Source organism: Lutra lutra, chromosome 10 (genome assembly GCF_902655055.1).
Source record: "Lutra lutra chromosome 10, mLutLut1.2, whole genome shotgun sequence".
Classification (NCBI taxonomy): domain Eukaryota; kingdom Metazoa; phylum Chordata; class Mammalia; order Carnivora; family Mustelidae; genus Lutra; species Lutra lutra.
This window is the reverse complement of record NC_062287.1, coordinates 46,028,983-46,048,377: the sequence shown is the minus strand read 5'-3', so window position 1 is coordinate 46,048,377 and position 19,395 is coordinate 46,028,983. Positions and strand designations below refer to the sequence as shown.

General features: G+C 36.9%; 1 protein-coding gene across 3 annotated transcripts in view; it reads right to left on the bottom strand.

Moving 5' to 3' along the window:
• DLG2 (discs large MAGUK scaffold protein 2) overlaps nt 1-19,395 on the bottom strand; it is a 2,065,329-nt gene that overhangs the window by 1,373,080 nt on the left and 672,854 nt on the right. The window contains exon 1 of one of the 3 annotated variants that reach the window (XM_047691092.1): nt 14,192-14,495. The exons of the other annotated variants lie outside the window; for them this stretch is intronic. Within the exon in view, the coding sequence (XP_047547048.1) occupies nt 14,192-14,233 (42 nt within the window). The 5' untranslated portion in view covers nt 14,234-14,495. Of the gene's footprint in view, nt 1-14,191; nt 14,496-19,395 lie in introns of those variants that run through there. 3 annotated transcript variants of the gene reach the window in all.

The window sequence follows — 19,395 nt, the reverse complement described above, 5'->3', positions numbered from 1 at the left end:
CGGAAGGCAGTTTGGTGCATTTGAGGAAGACTGTGTCTATCATCTGCTTGCAATGTGACTTTGGGCATATGAATGTGCCCCTCTAGGTTTTAGTTTTAATGTCTATTAAGTGGGGGCAGTAATGGGATTGTTATAAGGATTAAAATAAATGAAATTCCCAGCACATAGTAAGCACTCTTAGAGTAAATTCTTCCTTTTCTTTTGCAATACAATGACCATCGATGGCCCTGTTAAGTATTGCTGCTCTTTTGACTCATGCCCAATAGTTGCCCTCTTCCCCAGGAGTAGTATCTGTCTATTTAAATAAGGCTCAGTAAGAATTACACATGGAAATAGGACCCTAGGGCTTTTTCCCCCTCAGCCTACTCAATGGAACTGCAGTGAAGAAAATAGACATTTTATATGCTCTTTTTCTCTGGAGGATATATTATCCCTTAACTTAAGATTGTGTCAAAAATATTCTGCCCAGGATGCTCCTGAGGGATTTTGTGGCACTGACTGTCCCTCCCACCCAGCCAAAGCCCTACATTCTGCCTCTAGTCATTTCTGTCTTACAAGCTCTCCAGACTGTGGTGCACACGGGGGGACTTGGCTTTGTTTAGCCCTGAAGGAGGGGATAATGAGGGAAGAGGTGAGAATCACCTAGTGCTGCAAAAATCAATGTTATTGACTGCTGGACGAAAGAAAAGGGAAAACAGCCTTGCTGATTGTGGTGAACCGGAAGGCAAGGAAGGAATGGGAGGTGGACTGCAGAGTCTACATAATAGGAATGGGCAGACAGCCTTGACTGAGTAATTCTCATTACAGATAAACAGTTCTGTATCACTGATCTCCAGCCACCCCCAGCCTCTACTGCTCCCATGATTTTGCAAAACTGTCCTTTAACTTGTTTATCTGAACTAAAACAGTGTCTTAGACCTAAAAGGGAAAGTGAGTGTTTTTCACTATGCTGATGAAGTCTCAATTTTTCTTTTCTTTTTTTTTTTTTAAAGATTTTATTTATTATTTATTTGACAGAGAGAGATCACAAGTAGACAGAGAGGCAGGCAGGCAGAGAGAGAGAGAGAGAGAGAGATAGAGAGATTGAGGGAAGCAGGCTCCCTGTTGAGCAGAGAGCCCGATGCGGGACTCGATCCCAGGACCCTGAGATCATGACCTGAGCCGAAGGCAGCGGCTTAACCCACTGAGCCACCCAGGCGCCCCAAGTCTCAATTTTTCTTTAATGTATTTTGAATTTTTCTTATTCGCTAGTTACATTAACTGGATTTTTTGAACTAATCAATTGCTTTTCTAAAAATTTTATTATAGAATTTTCTTTGGACAGAATGTTTTTTATTTCAATTTAAATCCAATAACTCATTATCTACTAAACACAGACATAGATATCCTTTCTTAATAATGGCTCTATTGCTTGTAAGAATACAGTGTTTAGTACATAAGGGAGATTCAATTAATGTTTGCTTAAAAAAAAAAAAATGTAACCTGAAGATTCAGGAGTCCATTCTAGAAGAGAAACATGAGTAAAGAGTAAACATCTCTAATATTAGGTGTATACATATGTTACACTGGTAAGACAAAGTGCTACGCTAGTAATACAAAGTCTAACAAGTATTATACTAACAATACAAAGTAATACAAAATACTGGAGGATGGGAAACAGTGAAGGTCTACCTAGGAGAAGATACTAACTGGAAGGGTCTTGATTGACTGGATAACTACTATGTAGGGGAGAGAAAAGCTGAATACTTTTCAAATCTAAAGTAAGAGACTGATCAAAACCAATTAGAAGGAAAAATGATGACAAATGTTTTTACAGTGTTTCAGAATTTACAGTTTTTCATATACATTATTCTGTTCATGCCTTATAACAGTCCTACAGTGTCCAATGTGTGTGTTTTAGGTAATCTTTTGTTTTTGGAAAAAGATTATTTGGAGCTCTCTTGGTTTGCAAAATTAATATTTAATTTTTAAATTATAAATTATAAAGTCTAGATTTTTACTTAACTTCTTAAGTTCAATTTATAATTTACTGTTCTATTTATAAATCTAGCAAGATTTCTACAATCACAGTTAAGGAAGTTCTTATGACTTAATTAAATTCCCCTTGTATATTTTAACCTGCATTTATAAATTTAATATATTAAATTTCCTTTTAAAGCTTTCCCTAATTGCACTTTATCAGAGTAACAAACCTTCCCAAGTATTTAAATAATTATTTTACATCTGAAAATTATACCAAAACATGAGGAGTTTTAAGCTCTCTTCTATTTTCTACTACAGTGCAAATGGTAAGATTCTATTTCTCATCTTAAATCTCAAGTTAAAATTAATTCTTTGACATTCTAAAAGTGAATTTGTTAAATATTTTAATCTAGCAAATTCTCTTTAAAATATAAACACATGTACTACCAAATATGTGTATTATTACATAACAAAAATATTAATTAAAAAGTTTAATTTCCTTCACTATTCTATAATTTATCAAAATCTTTTCAGGATTAGAGATATTTGCCCACTAAGAAAATAATTATGCAAATTTCGTGATTGGTTTACCAAGAAATTTTGAGGGTATTTTACTTACCTGACTGAGGTTGTAGCTCATGTAGAGAGATCTTGGCTGGGAGACAGATATCTACAAATACTGAGGGTGATTTTTCTCCCCCTTCTCAATGATAGACTAAATATTGTTTACAGTCACTATCTCATGAATTCCAAGATTGTATAAAGGAATTTTTTCTTAGGCCATGTCAGTGGATTCAAAATATACCATAAGGGAATTGTTAGCTACACATGTGCATAAAACTACCAAGTTTAAAGCTAATGCTCTTCACTGCTTCCATTGGCTCTTCACTAGCTTTCTTGAAATATTCAACATATTCTGAATGGATCCTGCATACCACTTAGGATTTATCTGTCTAAAGCCATGTTCATGCTACTAGGTTGATGATAACATTATCACTTCAATTAGAACATCCAGAAATTAAACATCAGAAAAACTAATTTACTCACCCAGAAGTATTATAGACTATTTTGCAAGTGGAGATGATTAATTTCAAACCTAGGTCTTCTACCAAACATCCATTTTTTCTACATCTCTGCTGTGGCATGAGTAATGGATGGATACATGGTTGGACTGGATTCTGGGTCTATATGTTGCATGTAAGTGGAGTCTAGCAGAGGTAATGATGGAAAGGTGGTTGAGGCCATAGCATAAAGATGAAGAATTTTTATGACATTGGGAAACACTTCTTATCTGTGTTTTAGAAAAACAAGTTTGGTGACACCGTGGGAAGGATAAATTTGAAGGGGAAACAGAGAGAGTCAGAATGTGCCTACATTGAGAGGTAATGAGAGTCTTCATTGAGGAAGAAAGAGATAGAAAGAGACAAGAGGTAGGAGAAATCACTCAGAGGTAGACTCTACAGGATTGGTGCTGATTAGATTTCTATGGGGGCTGGAGTGTTAAAACTGATTTCATGTTTCTGCTCTAAATGCCTAGGAGAATAGTGATAATAAGGAAATTGGTTGGCTTCTGTTTAAAATAATCAGACAGACAGACACACAACACAAACACACACACACACACACACACACACACACACACACACACACACAGCTCAAAGCAATTATTTGGTGGGGTGAGTATAGAGACCGTGTTAGGAGACTAGCTAAAGGAACATACTTGCATTAAATATACATAGTTTCCCTGTTTGAAGTAGAACGGCAATGACGCTTTTGAAACTCAGACTCACCATATATTTTTTTCCAAAATGAATCTCATTTCAAAGCTATTCCAAGGTTATACTTGAAAGCTTTCTATCCTCTGTTGAAAAGTAATGGTCTGAGAAAAACAATGCTTTCTGTTCCCACCTACCTTTATTTATTTACTTTTCAAAAAAGTTTCCCTGGTATGCAGCCATTAAAAAAGATGCTTATGAAGAATTATTAATGATGTGAGAATGTCCTTATGATATGGTATTAAATGAAAACACGGGGCAAAAATAATATATCTTGATCCTACATGTGTTATACCCAAAACACATATACATTCATCTATACACACACACACACACACACATATTTTTAAAATGAAAAGAATACAGAGATTTTATATATGAGTGACAAGACTATGAGCAAGTATAAATTTTTTCTCCTTTGGACTTTACACATTTGTTATAATGAGCATCTATTGTTTTCATTATCATGAAAACATTTGAGATACAGTTCATACTGACCCATTCAAAACTGATTTCTTATGTTTACTTTTCCCAATGAGTTTGAAAGAGTACAGGTTATAAATTACTTGACTAAACATCCAACATAAGTGCAAAGGGCTCCTTTAGTTTCTCCAGCAAGATTCAGGGATCTGCTCCAGAAACCTACCTAAGTCTCTCCATTCCAGGTTCACTACATACCCTGTGGTCTCATTTTCCTCTTCAAATCTAGATACAACCTTAAAAACCAAGTAAATAAATCTATGTATACCTTTTTAAAGAATATGTAAATCTCAGTACACCATTAGAAAATAAATAATAAATAAATAAAGCATGACTCAAAATTTGTCTCCTATTCATCTTTCATCTTAAAGAAAGACATTCCCTCAGCTTCTTTCAGTTGAAAGTGTCAAAGTCCTTTATGAGCCTACACAAAAAGAAAAAAATCTAGTTTACATTTCATAAATATTTAGGGCCAGACCTTCCCAGGGCCAAATATCTCTTTGTTTTATTGTTCATCTTTCCCTTTTCAATTCTCACGAGCTAGGTTCTCCTAGCAATACCAATTCATCCTGGAGAGTTTTATTACCTTATTTACTGCACTAATAACAAGAGCAGAGTTGAGCAAATTGTCCTCTTGCAAAGGGTCAATTGGTTATGACTGTCTCTTTACAGCAAGCACCCCTAGAGTCATGGGAGGGTATAGTTCACCAGGCCCATGGGAATTCTTCTAGGCAGTAGGTAATGGAAGAAACTATGACATACCCAAATCAGGGGGAACTGAGATCTGATCAGATGCTAAATCAACAAGCCAGAGAACAGCCCAACAGAGTCATGGAAATTAAAGATATGCAAAGCCGTCCTTTGGTGAAGAGAATCAGAAGCCAAGGTACTAAGCACCAGGGCAAGGATCAAGAGTAAGAGAGGTTTGGGGTGCCTGGGTGGCTCAGTGGTTTGGGCCTCTGCCTTCTGCTCAGGTCATGATCACGGGGTCCTGGGATCGAGCCCCGCATCAGGCTCTCTGCTCAGCGAGGAGGCTGCTTCCCCCTCTCTGTCTGCCTGCCTCTCTGCCTACTTGTGATCTCTCTCTGTCAAATAAATAAATTTAAAAAATCTTAAAAAAAAAAAAAAGAAAGAGTAAGAAAGGTTTTCTTCAGGTACTGTCTTATCCTGATCATTGGTTCCTGTTTCTGCCATTTATCCTCACATCAGTTATTTGCTGTGAGGCCCTGGACAACTAAACCTCAGTCCCTTCACCTGTAAAATGCATTTAATAAGAAAAATCTTCTCTTTGAATTATTGTGAAGATTAAATGAGTGAAGTGCTTTGAACAGTGCCTGCCATCATATCACTAATACTCCATAAACATTAGCTATTGCTATTAGGCATACTGAGGTATGTTGGTGGACAGGCTAAGTCTCAAAGGACAGGGCCAGGGCCAGGGAAGTAGTACTGAACTATGAATTCTCAAATGAGTAAATAATCAGTAAACGGACCGGGCTATATGGACACCTAGCCCGCGCTCAGTGTACGGTTTTCACACATTTCCCTCTTGGTGGTGCCGACTATTATAATTCCTCATCTCCCAGATGCATACTGGTAATTGAGATTGTATGTTCCTTAAAGCAGGGAACATGTTATAGTGGTTTTCAAATTGTGAGTTATAACCCATTCTGTATCCATTCAAACTCATTAAGGGTAAATGAAGATACAGGTTTTAAATGGGTCAGTACGAACTGTATTATTCCTCAACTATTTTTTCTGATAAAAATATATCTAGAAAATCCTGATCAAAATTATAAAAAAGAAACAAAATTTTAAAAGGTAAAAAATAAAATAGAAAATGCCAGAATGCATAGCTTTTGGGAAAGTTAAGTATTTCTTTGTGAAACTTATATACTTTTTAGTTGCAATTTTTAATTTATATTTCTACTATGGGTTGCAGTCCAAAAAATTGGAAAAACTTAGGATATATATGTTACTTATACAAATATTAGCACATAATTTCTCAACAAACTTGTTGATTCACTGCTGTAATTCCAAACAGAAGCCATAAGGCAATGTTTTCCAAACTTGTCTTATGATAAGAATTACCTAGCATAATTTCCAGATTCCCAGGCTTCTTCCCTAGAGATTCTGATGTTGGAGAAATACTGTCATAAAAGAGGCGATAATTTGTCATTAGATAGGAAATTTGTTGAAAGCAAATCAATTGTCCCTGTTGCATATGTATTCTCATTTGGTGGTACCATGTCTAATCCAAAGGGACACTCTGTAAAATATGTCCAACTTTTTAAATGATTTCATTCAATTATTCATTTAGCAAAACATTTATTGATCATTTGCCACATGCAAAGCAATGGGATATAAATGCATATGAGACATCTTCCTGCCCTCAAGTAGCTTTGAGTAGACTCATTTCAGAATTAATATAGTCCCCTGAAGATCAAAAGATCCGAAGCCAAAAATAAAATGAAGTCTTGAATGTACATGTATGACATAAATTTTGAGTGACAACCCTTCAAAATGTTTAGAGGATTAAAAAGCAATAAAACTGCAATGGCAACCATATAGGAAAGCATTCTTCTCTAATTAATACTGGTTAAGTATAGAAGAGCTGAGAACCAGGACCCCAGAGCTGAGGAGATCTCAGTAATAGGGCAGGAAAAACAAAGATAAATATCCAAAAGTAAAATTGCATCCAGAACTAGATAACTTGTCTCTAGTCTCAACTGGTATAACCTGATCCAAGCTGGTAACATTTCTCACCTGGATTACTGCAGGAACTTCTAACTAGTTTCTCTGCTCTGGCCTTGCCCTCTTAGTCTCTTTTCAACACAGAATGACCTTGTGAAGAAATTGGTCAAATCAAAGTCCTCCTCTCCTGAAGCCTCTCTGGCTTCCCATCTCACCGAGAGAAGAGGCCTAACCTACAAAGCCCTACATGAGATGCTTACTCTTGCTTTTTCTCTTGCCAGCCACACTGGCTTCCTAGACATTCCTTCAAATACTGGACTAGCTCCCACCTCAGGGCCTTTGCACTTTCTGATACCATTTCCTACATGGCTAATCCCTTCACATCCTTTACGTCTTTACTCAAAAGTCATCATCCTCATGAGACTCTCACTAAACACTGTCTAAAACTATAATCTCAACACCTTTCTGCATTCACATTTCTGATGTTTTTTCCATATTTTATTCTTTTTAATATTTGCCATTATAGACTATGCATTTTAGTTTTTTTGTAAGATTTTTATTTAGTTATTTTTAGAGAAAGACAGAGTGTGTGTGCATGACTCAGGGGAGGGGCAAAGGGAGAAGGAGAGAGAAATTTAAGCAGACTCCACGCTGAGTGTGGAGCACCACTTGAGATCATGTGACCCATCACATGACCCATAAGATCATGACCTGAGCCAAAAACAGGAGTTGCACACTTAACAGACTGAGCCAACCAAGTGCCCCTACTATGCATTTTACTTCACCTTTTTACTGCCCATTCACCTTATTAGTATTTAAATTCTATAAGGATAAGGATTATTTTCTGATTATTGTCTGTTTTATTCCACCCTGTATTTTTAGCAACTAGATTAGTTCCTGACACATAATTGATGCTCATTAAATATTTGGTGACTGAATGAATGTAGAATCAGAACAAAGCCTCATGTCCTGACTCTTACCATCATTTACTAGAAGGAAGCAAAGAAAAGGAATGGTAAGGTCATACGACACAAAACATATATAATTTTACTATTTAGCTAATTCCTTACCTTATTAAAAAAAGATTTGAAGTGTCTGTGATACAGTGGTTATAGTTCTACACCACACTGCCTATTTAGGAAGGTTTTAAAAGGGTTTGTAGTAGAACAGACCTGAAGCTATCTTCATAGGCACTTAATATTTGTGTGATATCAGGCAAAGTTTGTTCCCTAAACTTCATGAGGATGATTCTTTTATCGTAGGTCACTGGAAAGCACTTTGAAAAAATATGTGCAAAGTTATTGGTGAGTCCAGGCCTTATACTAAGAGCTTAACAAATTGTAGCTATCATTGCTATTGTTTGCGGTTCTAGTTTATTCTTTATCAATTAATTCCTTGTACTATTTTTTAAAGTTTTATCTTAAAGAGCCTCATTAGAAATTATAAATCCAATACATTGAGTAGGCTTTAGGTATTATAAACCTAACATACTGAGCAGGTGCACACCATTTGGAGGCCATAATATAAAGGCCCAGTGAGGGACTAATATATTATTGGCTTCCTAAAAGAGATAATTATTCCACTGAAATCCTCAGAGGGACCACTCCTGATTTGGATGAGCCATAGGTGTTACACAAACTGTCCACACATTCTGATTCATGACTACAGGCCCTGCCTACAACAAAATAATGTGTTTATTAAAAGCATCAATATGTGGGATGTATCATGAAATCTAGCTGAGAGTAGGCATCAGTAGCATAAGGAGGTAGAGTTTCTGCAAGTTCCCCTTTCAATCTGTCTATCCAACATTTTTTAAAAATTCCTACATAAAAGGGGCGCCTGGGTGGCTCAGTGGGTTAAGCCGCTGCCTTCGGCTCAGGTCATGATCTCAGGGTCCTGGGATCGAGCCCCGAATCGGGCTCTCTGCTCAGCAGGGAGCCTGCTTCCTCCTCTCTCTCTGCCTGCCTCTCTGCCTGCTTGTGATCTCTCTCTGTCAAATAAATAAATAAAATCTTTAAAAAAAAAATTCCTACATAAAAACTACGAGGGGAAAAAATGAACAAAATAGTATATAGCTCCTGTCCTCAAAATGCTTAAAATCTAATTGCAGTGAGGGCAATACCCAAACATAATAAAAATTACCTAGCAATGTAAGATATGAATGGCAAAGTGATGGCATAAGGCAATATAAGATTTACTGCCATGAATGATGCAAAAATTGCACTCATTTTGATTCTTAAATCTAAGAAGGGATAAAGTAAGGGAGTTATGTGGCTGTACCAGCCTCTTGTAAGATAGATACCCTGTTCTATTTCTTAAAGGAAGAACAGAATTTATTTATTTTTTTTTTAAAGATTTTTTATTTATTTATTTGACAGAGAGAGATCACAAGCAGATGGAGAGGCAGGCAGAGAGAGAGAGAGGGAAGCAGAATCTCTGCCGAGCAGAGAACCCGATGCGGGACTCGATCCCAGGACCCTGAGATCATGACCTGAGCCGAAGGCAGCGGCTTAACCCACTGAGCCACCCAGGCGCCCCAGGAAGAACAGAATTTAGACAAGCATGACCCTATATAGAAGTGATTCCCATTGCAGGAAACAATTTTAGCAAATGCTCAGGGCAGAAACAGGTGCAGTGTTTAGAAAAGAATGACCTCATTGAGTAAACCTAGTAGAAATAAGCATGATGAATGTCTGAATTGTAGAGTGGTTAGGCATCCAATAAATTGTTTTAGTTTGGATTATTGATTCCCTCCAACTTAGCTATATGACCTGGCTGTGCAGATCTGTGAGAGTGACTGAATACAAGTGTTTGTGATTGCCAAATCCAGTATTTAATTCCAAAAGCCTATATGACTTTAAAGTCTATGATTTTCTTTTTTCCTTTCTCTCAAAAAAAAAAAAAAAACATTAAAAATCATTAAGATAAATTAATCTGGGGAAAAGCTGAGGAATAAAGAGAAATCTGGTATTCAGTTAATGCAATCATCTAACAAATATTTATTCAGCATGTACTATATACTTGGCATTGTTCCTGATGCTGATGATACAGAGACTTGAACAAAACAAACTGAAATCGTTGTTTCTGTGGAGTTTACAAGCTCATATGTGCATGTATAGTAGTGATGGTGATAGTGGTGAGAGAGGGATATTATATCTGAATGGTTCTCATTAATTACAAATTTCTTTTAATTGGGCTCAATTCCTGGAATTTCTTAACATATTTTTACTGAAAGCAAGTTTGAAGTCTTACCCCTATACAGTGGCCTCAACTTTATCAGTTATGAATTAAATTGATTGAGTATTTATTATATTCTGAGACTCTTTTACACTACTACAACCCTTGGCTTACATAATTCTTCTTATTATATTATTATTATTGAACTTCAGGTAGATCAAAAATTTTTTGTGCAAAAAAGTTTCTATGCAATCAGTGGGAAAGATTGACCCAATCATAGTTCTTTTGGAATCCCAAATCCTTTAAAATCATTTTGATACACTCTTTTTCTGAAAAGTTCTTATATTTACTATCAAGGAATTTCAAAAACAGAAGAGAATTCTTGAATCATGAGGTAGGTGGCAGGATATAGTAGAATGAGAAGGAAGGCAGTAAACTAGTTCAAGAGGTCTAAGCCTCAGGTCTGCTTCTAGTACACTGTGGAAAAGAGGTACTGGCCATTTTCTTTCTCTATCTTAACTTTCTTATCTGTGAAATGGATCTTTGCCATTCATATTCATATTTCAGAGACTGTGGGTTTGTGAGTATATATGTATGTTTACGGCAGCATGATAAAAGGGGGAAATAATGAGATGAGGAACATAAAGCTACTTAGAAAGGCACAAGGTATCACCTGGATGTGAGTTATTATCAATATCATTACTTTCAAAAATAGAGCCATTTTTAAGGACAAGATGATATGGACATCTGGTACAACAAACTTCTTATATATTTTCTTATCAAAGAGGTACATTTTGTACAACATAAACAATTTGAGATGATGAGTTATTATACATTTTATAATGATCACATTGCTCCTTTTTCCTTGAACTGTCTCAGATTAAGTTGTTCTAATCATATTCTTTAAAAATTTAAAAGATAAATTCAAGCACATAGGATATGAATGTTTCTTGAACTCAAACTTAAAGCTAACAACAACAACAACAACAACAACAAATCCACAGACTATAAATAATACCCTTTGTTTAGAAGTTTTCATTTCTTTTCCTTCATTAGAAAGCTCTCCTTCCAGACACGGGCGGCAAAAGATTATAACTTCTAAGGAGTTAGACTGTGATGATCACTCAGTCAATTCTCACAGCACTGGCTTTAGCTCCCATTTATTTGTTTTGCCCTATTAATTCACTGTTCAGCCTTGCAAGACCCCATGCCCCATCCACTGCAAACTATTTGCAGCTCTCCAAAGTGTTTTGCTTCTCAGTACTATGTTTTTGCCATTCCCTCTACCTGGCATGTCTTCCTTGTTCTAGGCTGCTTGGCAAAACTCCATTAGCTCTCTCAAGATTCAACTCAAAGCTGACTTCATAGTGAAACCTTTCTTGATCAGCCCGTGTAAAATTGGCCAGTGTTCTGTTTTGTTTTGTTCCTACAATGCCCTGCATAGACTTCCACTACTAGTTCTGTAATATTTCAAACCACTTGCTTGTTTGTATGTCTGTGGCCTTTCCAAGATTGGAAACTTCTTGAAAGCAAGGACTGTTTTCTATCAATCTTAGTTTCCCAGACTCTAGCTCGGTGCATAAATCACAGTTGTCCTTCAAAATTTTTTGATAGATGAATGAATGAATGGTGACCCATGAGTCACATTCTGAGAACTGTCAATTGTATGTGTGTGTATAGTGTGTGTACTATATATACATACACAGTCCATACATACTAGAAATAGAGACATACATACATAGCGTATACCCACAGCACAGGATTAATGCCCATGTTACATAAAAACACATATGAAATATAATAAAATGTTCCACTTTCAAAAAATTCTTTGACTATACTATATTATAAATGTCCAGTTAGCAAAACAATCATTGTAAAACAAAAGACTGTGACATTTAAGGCTAATTCTGTGCAGAAAAAAAATAAGAGATGTTTCTATTTATTGAATCTTAACTACCTTAAAAGTTTTGGGTCACTGTAACACCAATCATGTTATATCACGGAAATATAAGAAGCTATACACTATGAAAGGGACTTTACCAGAACCAAGCAAGTAAGTAATTCAAGGCACAAGAGAAATAAAATCAAATACTTTAAAATGTAATATGAAATAAAACAAAAATTAAAAATAAAATTATCAGATAAGATTTCATTGTACCAACTTGATGGAATATCAGACCACAAGTGAAATGTAAACTCTTTTGCAAACCTTGCTATCTCAGAAGGAAAAGATAACCCTAAAAGAAAATGATGAAAGAAGGTGCAAGAACTAATTATTGAAAGGACTTAAGCATATGTAAAGTTGAAGTTCAACAACTCAAAGCAAGGTTTTATGTGTTATATGTGGCAACGTGCATGTTCTGAGCTTCTACTGAAGCTTTTGTATCTCAGTACAGACTAGCCAAAGTACTAAGAATTTATTATGTAAAAGTCATCTGAATTAAGATACTATTTGTAAAACTCTTTCATTCCTTTGCTTATGAGTTTAAGTGAGAAAAAATTACAGTACAACCCGTAAAGACCACACTGATAGTAGTCAAGAGTTTAAAAAAAAAAAAAATGGATTTCCCAAAACCCATATTAAAGGAACTTTGGACTCAGGTTTTCCTGTACTTCTGGAATATGGCAATGGACTATCAAAACAAATGTTATCTCTTAATCTAAAATATGTATGAAGATTTCTCTGGGGGAGGGTAGGGAACCACTTTTCTCCTTCAAAAAAGATGAGAAAAAGATGAGGAGGGAAAACATTTACAATTCATTGAGCTTACAAAACAGTGCATGCCATACCCCATAATAGGCATAGGAGTTGATGATGGAGAAATCCAAGCTGACATTTGAGCACATTCTAGGTTTTTAAATATCTCTTTCCATCTTTTTTACTATATCCATCATATGTACGGGAAAAAATTGATTGCTGAAGTTAATCTTAAAAGTAGTAAAAAGTAAATTCTGCAGAACTCTGCAAAATCACCCACAGAATGTTTCCAGGCTATCGTTGTAAAAGAATTGGTCATCAAAACACAAATACTACCTGTTTGAAATTCAAATAGAAAATAAAAAGGCTTACAAAAGAGTGAGCAACAGGGAGCTCTTTGATAAAACTTGTAAACACAGAAAACAAAACTTTCGTGCCCAGACACATTAAAATACTGCTCCAGTAAAAAGAGGGAAACACTTTACATTGACATTTTTTTTAAAGATTCTTGTTTTAGGTATTAAGTCTTAACTGCCCTTATTTATTTATTTATTTTCCCTGAAAGGTAATCAACTTTCCTTTTGGGCTTCCTTCAATAAGATATACAAGTTCACAAAGCTAACAGAGGATGTAATTCACTTAAATTATGCAACAGGAATTCCACAGCTGGCCTGTCTGGCTCAGTGCTGAATGAACAGTGTCAGAAAACCTCTCCAACAATAACGCCGTCCTTCCTGACAAGGGGTAAATCTGCGAAACTTAGGCTCAACTTTGGCGGCTCATTATCTACCGCAAGTGAATGTCAGCGGGGTGACAACACTGGGGCAGGGGCGCCCACGCGCCCAAGCAACCAGCCCACCCAGAGACGAGGATCCGAACGATCAGTACCACCAACTTCCAATGATAACAATTTGTTTATATGAACAGGATGGTCAGATATCCCACAGATCATATTCTAATGCCATAATAGCCACTAAATTTAATCCCCAGCGCTTACTCAATTAAGCTGCACGAGCACAGGCAGCTCACAGCACTTTTTCAGAGAAAGACTTTAATCTTAATTTAAATCATGCTGTATAATAGCTTTTTTTAACCTTCGCTGATTTCTTGGTTCTGGCCTACCTAAGTAATTGTCATCTTTTCCTCCCCCAACTCCACCCCCCAAGTGTGAGCGTGAACCTGAATTACAAATAGTTAAACCTGAAGGTCACTTCCCAGCAGCGTTCCAACATGCTCCCCCAGCGAGGCTGCTCGGCAACAATAAAACAAAGCCCTTGCAACCACCTGTAATAATCTGCCTGCTCAGCCAGCAATCCGGAAAGTCCTGAAGCTACACAAGGTAGACATTTTCTGCAGCTGGTTTAACATGTATATTGTGCCCAGTTGCCGGCTCGCCTCCTCTTACCTTCACGTTAGTCCGGAGTGCACAGTAACATGCAAAGAACATTGCAGTAAATAAGGAGCATATGGACCGGTATTCAGCTTCTCAGCACAGCGCAAGCCCCACACACACGATCCTGGGCATGTGCTACTAAGGAGCATCCGTTCCCTCTGTCAGTTTGAAAATGCATTGATCTCTGTTTTCTCTGACTACAAAACGACATGTCTTGAAGGCACTGAGTGAGAGCTCAAAATCTCTTCATTGGCTATATATAGCATTGTGCCCAGTAATTTCAATTAGCTGAGAATTCAGCATCTGAAAGTTAAGACTTCAGTTGCTTTTCCTTCTAGCATTTTAAATCACTGGGTTTAAAAAAAAAAAAAAAAAAAAAAAACGGGAGGGGGAATGAGCTCACTCAGGAAGGAGGGGGGGAAAGGTGAAGAATGAAATTTAACCAATGAGTTACTTATATTTCTGGAGAGCCCCGGAATTATCCTATTAGATACTTTACAATGGGACTGCACCGGGCAGACTCTAAATGAAGAGGAAACCCCTTTCCCTTTGGAGGTTTAATATGGGCTCTGCACTAGATTTCAGGCTATTCTGATGCAGCACCCTGTTTGGCAAATCCTACAAATCACTGCAAACACATCTCAGTCTGCTTTTTCGTGTGGAACAGGACCAAGACCAAAGGATCCCTGTCTCCTCAAGTCCCCTAAAATGTAAGCGGGGTTCCCCTAGGGTGATCTGTGGATACATGCCTGAGAAATACCACCTTCTCTTACTTCCGTGTCCTGTAAGATCTGTTACATCTTCCAGGGATGGCTAAAGTTGCCAGGTTTGCCAACAAAACACTGCATCTATTTTTTTCCCCCCAAAACTAAGCTTTATTGGTAAATTACAATCAATAATAGAGGATGGGATTGAAATGAAGATAGAAGATTCCAGGGGATAACATAATCGTAGATTCAGTAGCTACTGCTGCTGAATGTAACATGTTCAGCTGGCTCTGTAAGGATAAGAGCAAGAGAGAAAAATAAAAGCTTCTGCCCCCATGAATCCATAAGGGGAAAAAAAAAAAAAAACTTAATTCAAGAACATCGTCAGATCCTACTGTCTGTTGTCATTCCAGTCAGGCACCCGAGGCTGCAAATTAACTCAATTTTTACTGAGACAAAAGGACAAAGTCCAATTTAAGGTTCTAAACTCTTATTTCCAGCCTAATTCTCAGCTAGAATTCTGAAGCTATCTGGCGAAATGCAAGCAGAAAGAAACAGTTCTCACTGCAGCAAAAATAGTGGGAGGAAAAAGAGTGGTTATGTCTTTGCCACGACGTTCCCCCATCAGCTTACAGCAACAGGGAAGATCAGCATAACTCACTAGAAAAAGCTGCAGTGACTTTTAGGATTTTTCTTTAACATGTTTTGCATAAGGCCCCTCCCCTCCGGAGCCCGCAGTGGTGCTGAGGCACGGTCAGAGGCACTGGGCATTTCTCCTGGGCGATGAGGTGAGGCAGCTTCAGCAGCAGCAAGGTATTTAAGCAAGAGAAATTAAAGGAAGAAGCAAATCAGGATTTTCTATTTCTCTCTTAATGACAAGCATTCAGAAAGTGTCGTCAGTTCTGACTAAATAGCTATTTTGGGCTGTCATTGTTTGTGCCTTTTTTTAGGAAGGAAAAAAGGCAATCTTGTCTTAAGCTGGAGATTCTCTAGCATCGTAAGAGAAGGCAGCTCCTTAATTTGATTCCCAGTTCCGTCTGTCATATGAGCCTAAGTAATTACAAATTGTGAGCACTTGCAACACAACCAGGGACTTCCAGGACATGCAAACAACAACATGGAGGGCCAACTCTCATCATTCCACAACTTTTGTAATGGCTTTAAGTGCAAAACCAAACATTTCAGTTCATAACACTTTCCTCTCCTGAGGTCACAGCAGGTCACATTTCCTGCAGCACTTCCTGATAAACAAACCCAAACATAGCAACTCAATGCTACAGAAAACACGGAATTTTAAAATGCATTTCTACCTGGGGGGTTCAGAAGATTTTTGAAAACCATTTTTTCAACTTGTCAATAAGTAATGCTAGTTTATGTTTCTGTTTTTGTTTGTTTCATTATGGATCGTGGTTGGGGGGAAGCAACTTTGTAGCTTTAAAAAAAAAAAATTATTATCTTAATAGACCTTAGGGTATTTGGATGGTCCAGGAGAGATAGAAAAGAGCTGGGAAATGTTACAAATCTCAAAACAGTTCATAGGGAAGGATTAAGTAAAAATGAAGTTACAGGTGAAAAAGCACATGGAGATTTCCCTGCCAAGGCATTCAGGGAGGCTTCTGACTAGAATTTCAGATACAGGGCGCCTGGGTGGCTCAGGGGGTTAAATAACGCCTCTGCCTTCGCCTCAGGTCATGATCCCAGGGGGAGATTTCTTCCCACCCCCACCCCCGCCCTGCCTGCCTTTCTGCTTATTTGTGATCTCTGTCAAATAATACATAAAAACTTTTTTTTTTTTTTAAAGAGAATGTATGTACATTCTAAAGAAAGGCTCTTAGACTTGCAGATCTGCTTAAAACTCCCACCTACACTTACCCATCCCACAGCATCCCAGTATGGAATGGACCTGGGCCATACCCGTAGATTTACTGCTTAAATTTCCTAACCGTACTAGGATAGCTGACTTATTTTTCTCATTTTACAGATACAAGAAAAGCACTAACTACAATGACAACGTCCCACTGAAAAGTGTTTCCTGTTTTTAGGTAGAGTTCAACAGGACAATGTACCTGCTGAAAGAGTAACATTTGCTATTGCAGAAGGAAACGATAACTGGCTATATATTTATGAGACGGCGCAGTAAATTTAGGCTCCAATCCTCATGAGCCAGGAGTCCTCGAAAATTCCTTCCACATCGGGTCCTCTCTTTTACCATTTATAAAACTGCAATGTCTAAAATGGGGATCATACTTAATTCATAGTGTCACTGAGAAGATTCAAGATGAATCCCATCATCAGAATAGTCTGGATAGATCAAAATTTAAGTATAAAAATTGAAGTAATAAACATATTAGAAGAAAACAGATTTAGTTTTGGCTTTATATAATAGCAGAGTAGAGAAATTTGAAGCCTTATAAGAAAAATAAACAACTGTGACTATATAAAAATATAAAAATTCTGCTTGGCTAAATTGTAACAATGGCAAAAGGCAAAAGGGGAAAACAATGCAATATATTCAATGGAATATTTCCTTAAGATACAAAGCATGTTCATAAGTCACTAAGAAAAAAATATGAACATGAATGAAAAAGATAAGTAAAGAACATAAAGTGGTAATTCACAAAAAGACCATACAACACATTTAAAATGCTTTACCTCCTTCATACTTAGGGAAAAGCATACAAATTAGAAAAGATTTTTATTTTATTATTTATTTATTTATTTATTTTTTAAAAGATTTTATTTATTTATTTGACAGAGAGAGATCACAAGTAGGCAGAGAGGCAGGCAGAGAGAGAGGAAGGGAAGCAAAGCAGGCTCCCTGCTGAGCAGAGAGCCCGATGCGGGACTCGATCCCAGGACCCCGAGATCATGACCTGAGCCGAAGGCAGCGGCTTTACCCACTGAGCCACCCAGGTGCCCTAGAAAAGATTTTTTAAATTGATATATCAAGTACTAATGGTGAAAACTTTGGGAAAAGTATTTAATCTATCAAATATTTTAAAAGACACATTCTCTTTGATGTATTGATTCAACTTCAACTTCCAGGAATTAATCCCAGACAGATGTAGATATATATAGAGAGAGAGATACAAACACACACACATATATATATACAGGCTTAGGAAGGGAAATCAGATATTACCTTTAATTTTTCCTTTTATATCTTCTATATACTACAGTGGCCTCACCCACAATGAACTATTTATCCAATATCCTCTCTCGGTAAATGAGAGAAATAAAGATACAGGAAGGGACCTGTGAGGGGCTCTGCCTTTTATTGCAAAAATGAGCACTGGTTAGAGATGATCATGACACAAGGGATAGAAATGTACCAATTCTTAAGTGATGTTAGCTCCTGAGTACCTGCTACAGCGTGACATTGTCCTAGAATGCATGTAATTCTAGAGTGTAATATATTGTTCTTAAAGCATGGCCTTTAACACAAGCCAGCAACTTTATTTCTTAAATTAAAAAGTGGCTATCAAGTAAACTTGATTTTAGCCAATTTTTACTGTAAGCACTGAATTTAGAACCTGACACCTACATACAGTCTGCATCTCTTTCTCTCTCTCTCTCTTTTTCTTTACAATGAACACTGCTGCAGCTTGAATGTTTGTGTTCCCCCAAAATCCCTATGTTGAAAACTAATCCCCAATGTAATGGTATTTGGAGGTGAGGCCTTTGGGAGATAGTTAGGTCCTCAGGTATGTGATTAGTGTCCTTACAAAAGAAGGCCCAGGCAGCTCCCTTGCTTTTTATACAGTAAAAAGGCAGATATCTATGATCAGAAAGTCAACTCTCACCAGATCTGTGGGCACCCTGATCTTGAACCTCCAGCCTCCAGAACTGTGAGAAATAAACTTCTACTGTTTATAAGCCAGTCAGTTTACAGTATTTTGTTATAGCAGCCCAAATGGACTAAGACAAGCATGATTATAACCTAGTTTCTGTAAATTTTTTTAATATTAAAGCAGTTTGCGATTATAACTTGTTAATAATAATGACAGCAACAACGTCTGTTAATATGGACAAATAATTCATATATCTGGACAAAATTCTCAATTATAAAATAAGGAGGTTGTACTATCTAATTCTTTCTTAAAGGCAGAGTAACTTTGGTAGGTTTGCTTGGTTTTGTTTTATTTAATTAGGACAGATAAGATGTGTTTAAATGTTAAGGATCCACTAGATTGTATTCCAGACCAATTAAATCAGAATATCTGGAGATGGAATCAAGGCATCAGAATTTTATAAAGATCCTCAGGTGGTTATAATGTGCAGCTAGGATACAGAATTACTTATAGCAGGGTCAGCTGCTGATTCTATAAAGGGCCAGATAGGGAATATTTTATACATGCAAGCCGTACAATCATTGTTATAACTACTAATTCTATTACAACTACTCAACTTTGGTGCTGTAGTGAGAGAACAGCCATAGACATTATATAGTGTGTTCCAATAAAACTTTATTAATAAACATTAAAATCTGAATTTCATATAATGTTCACA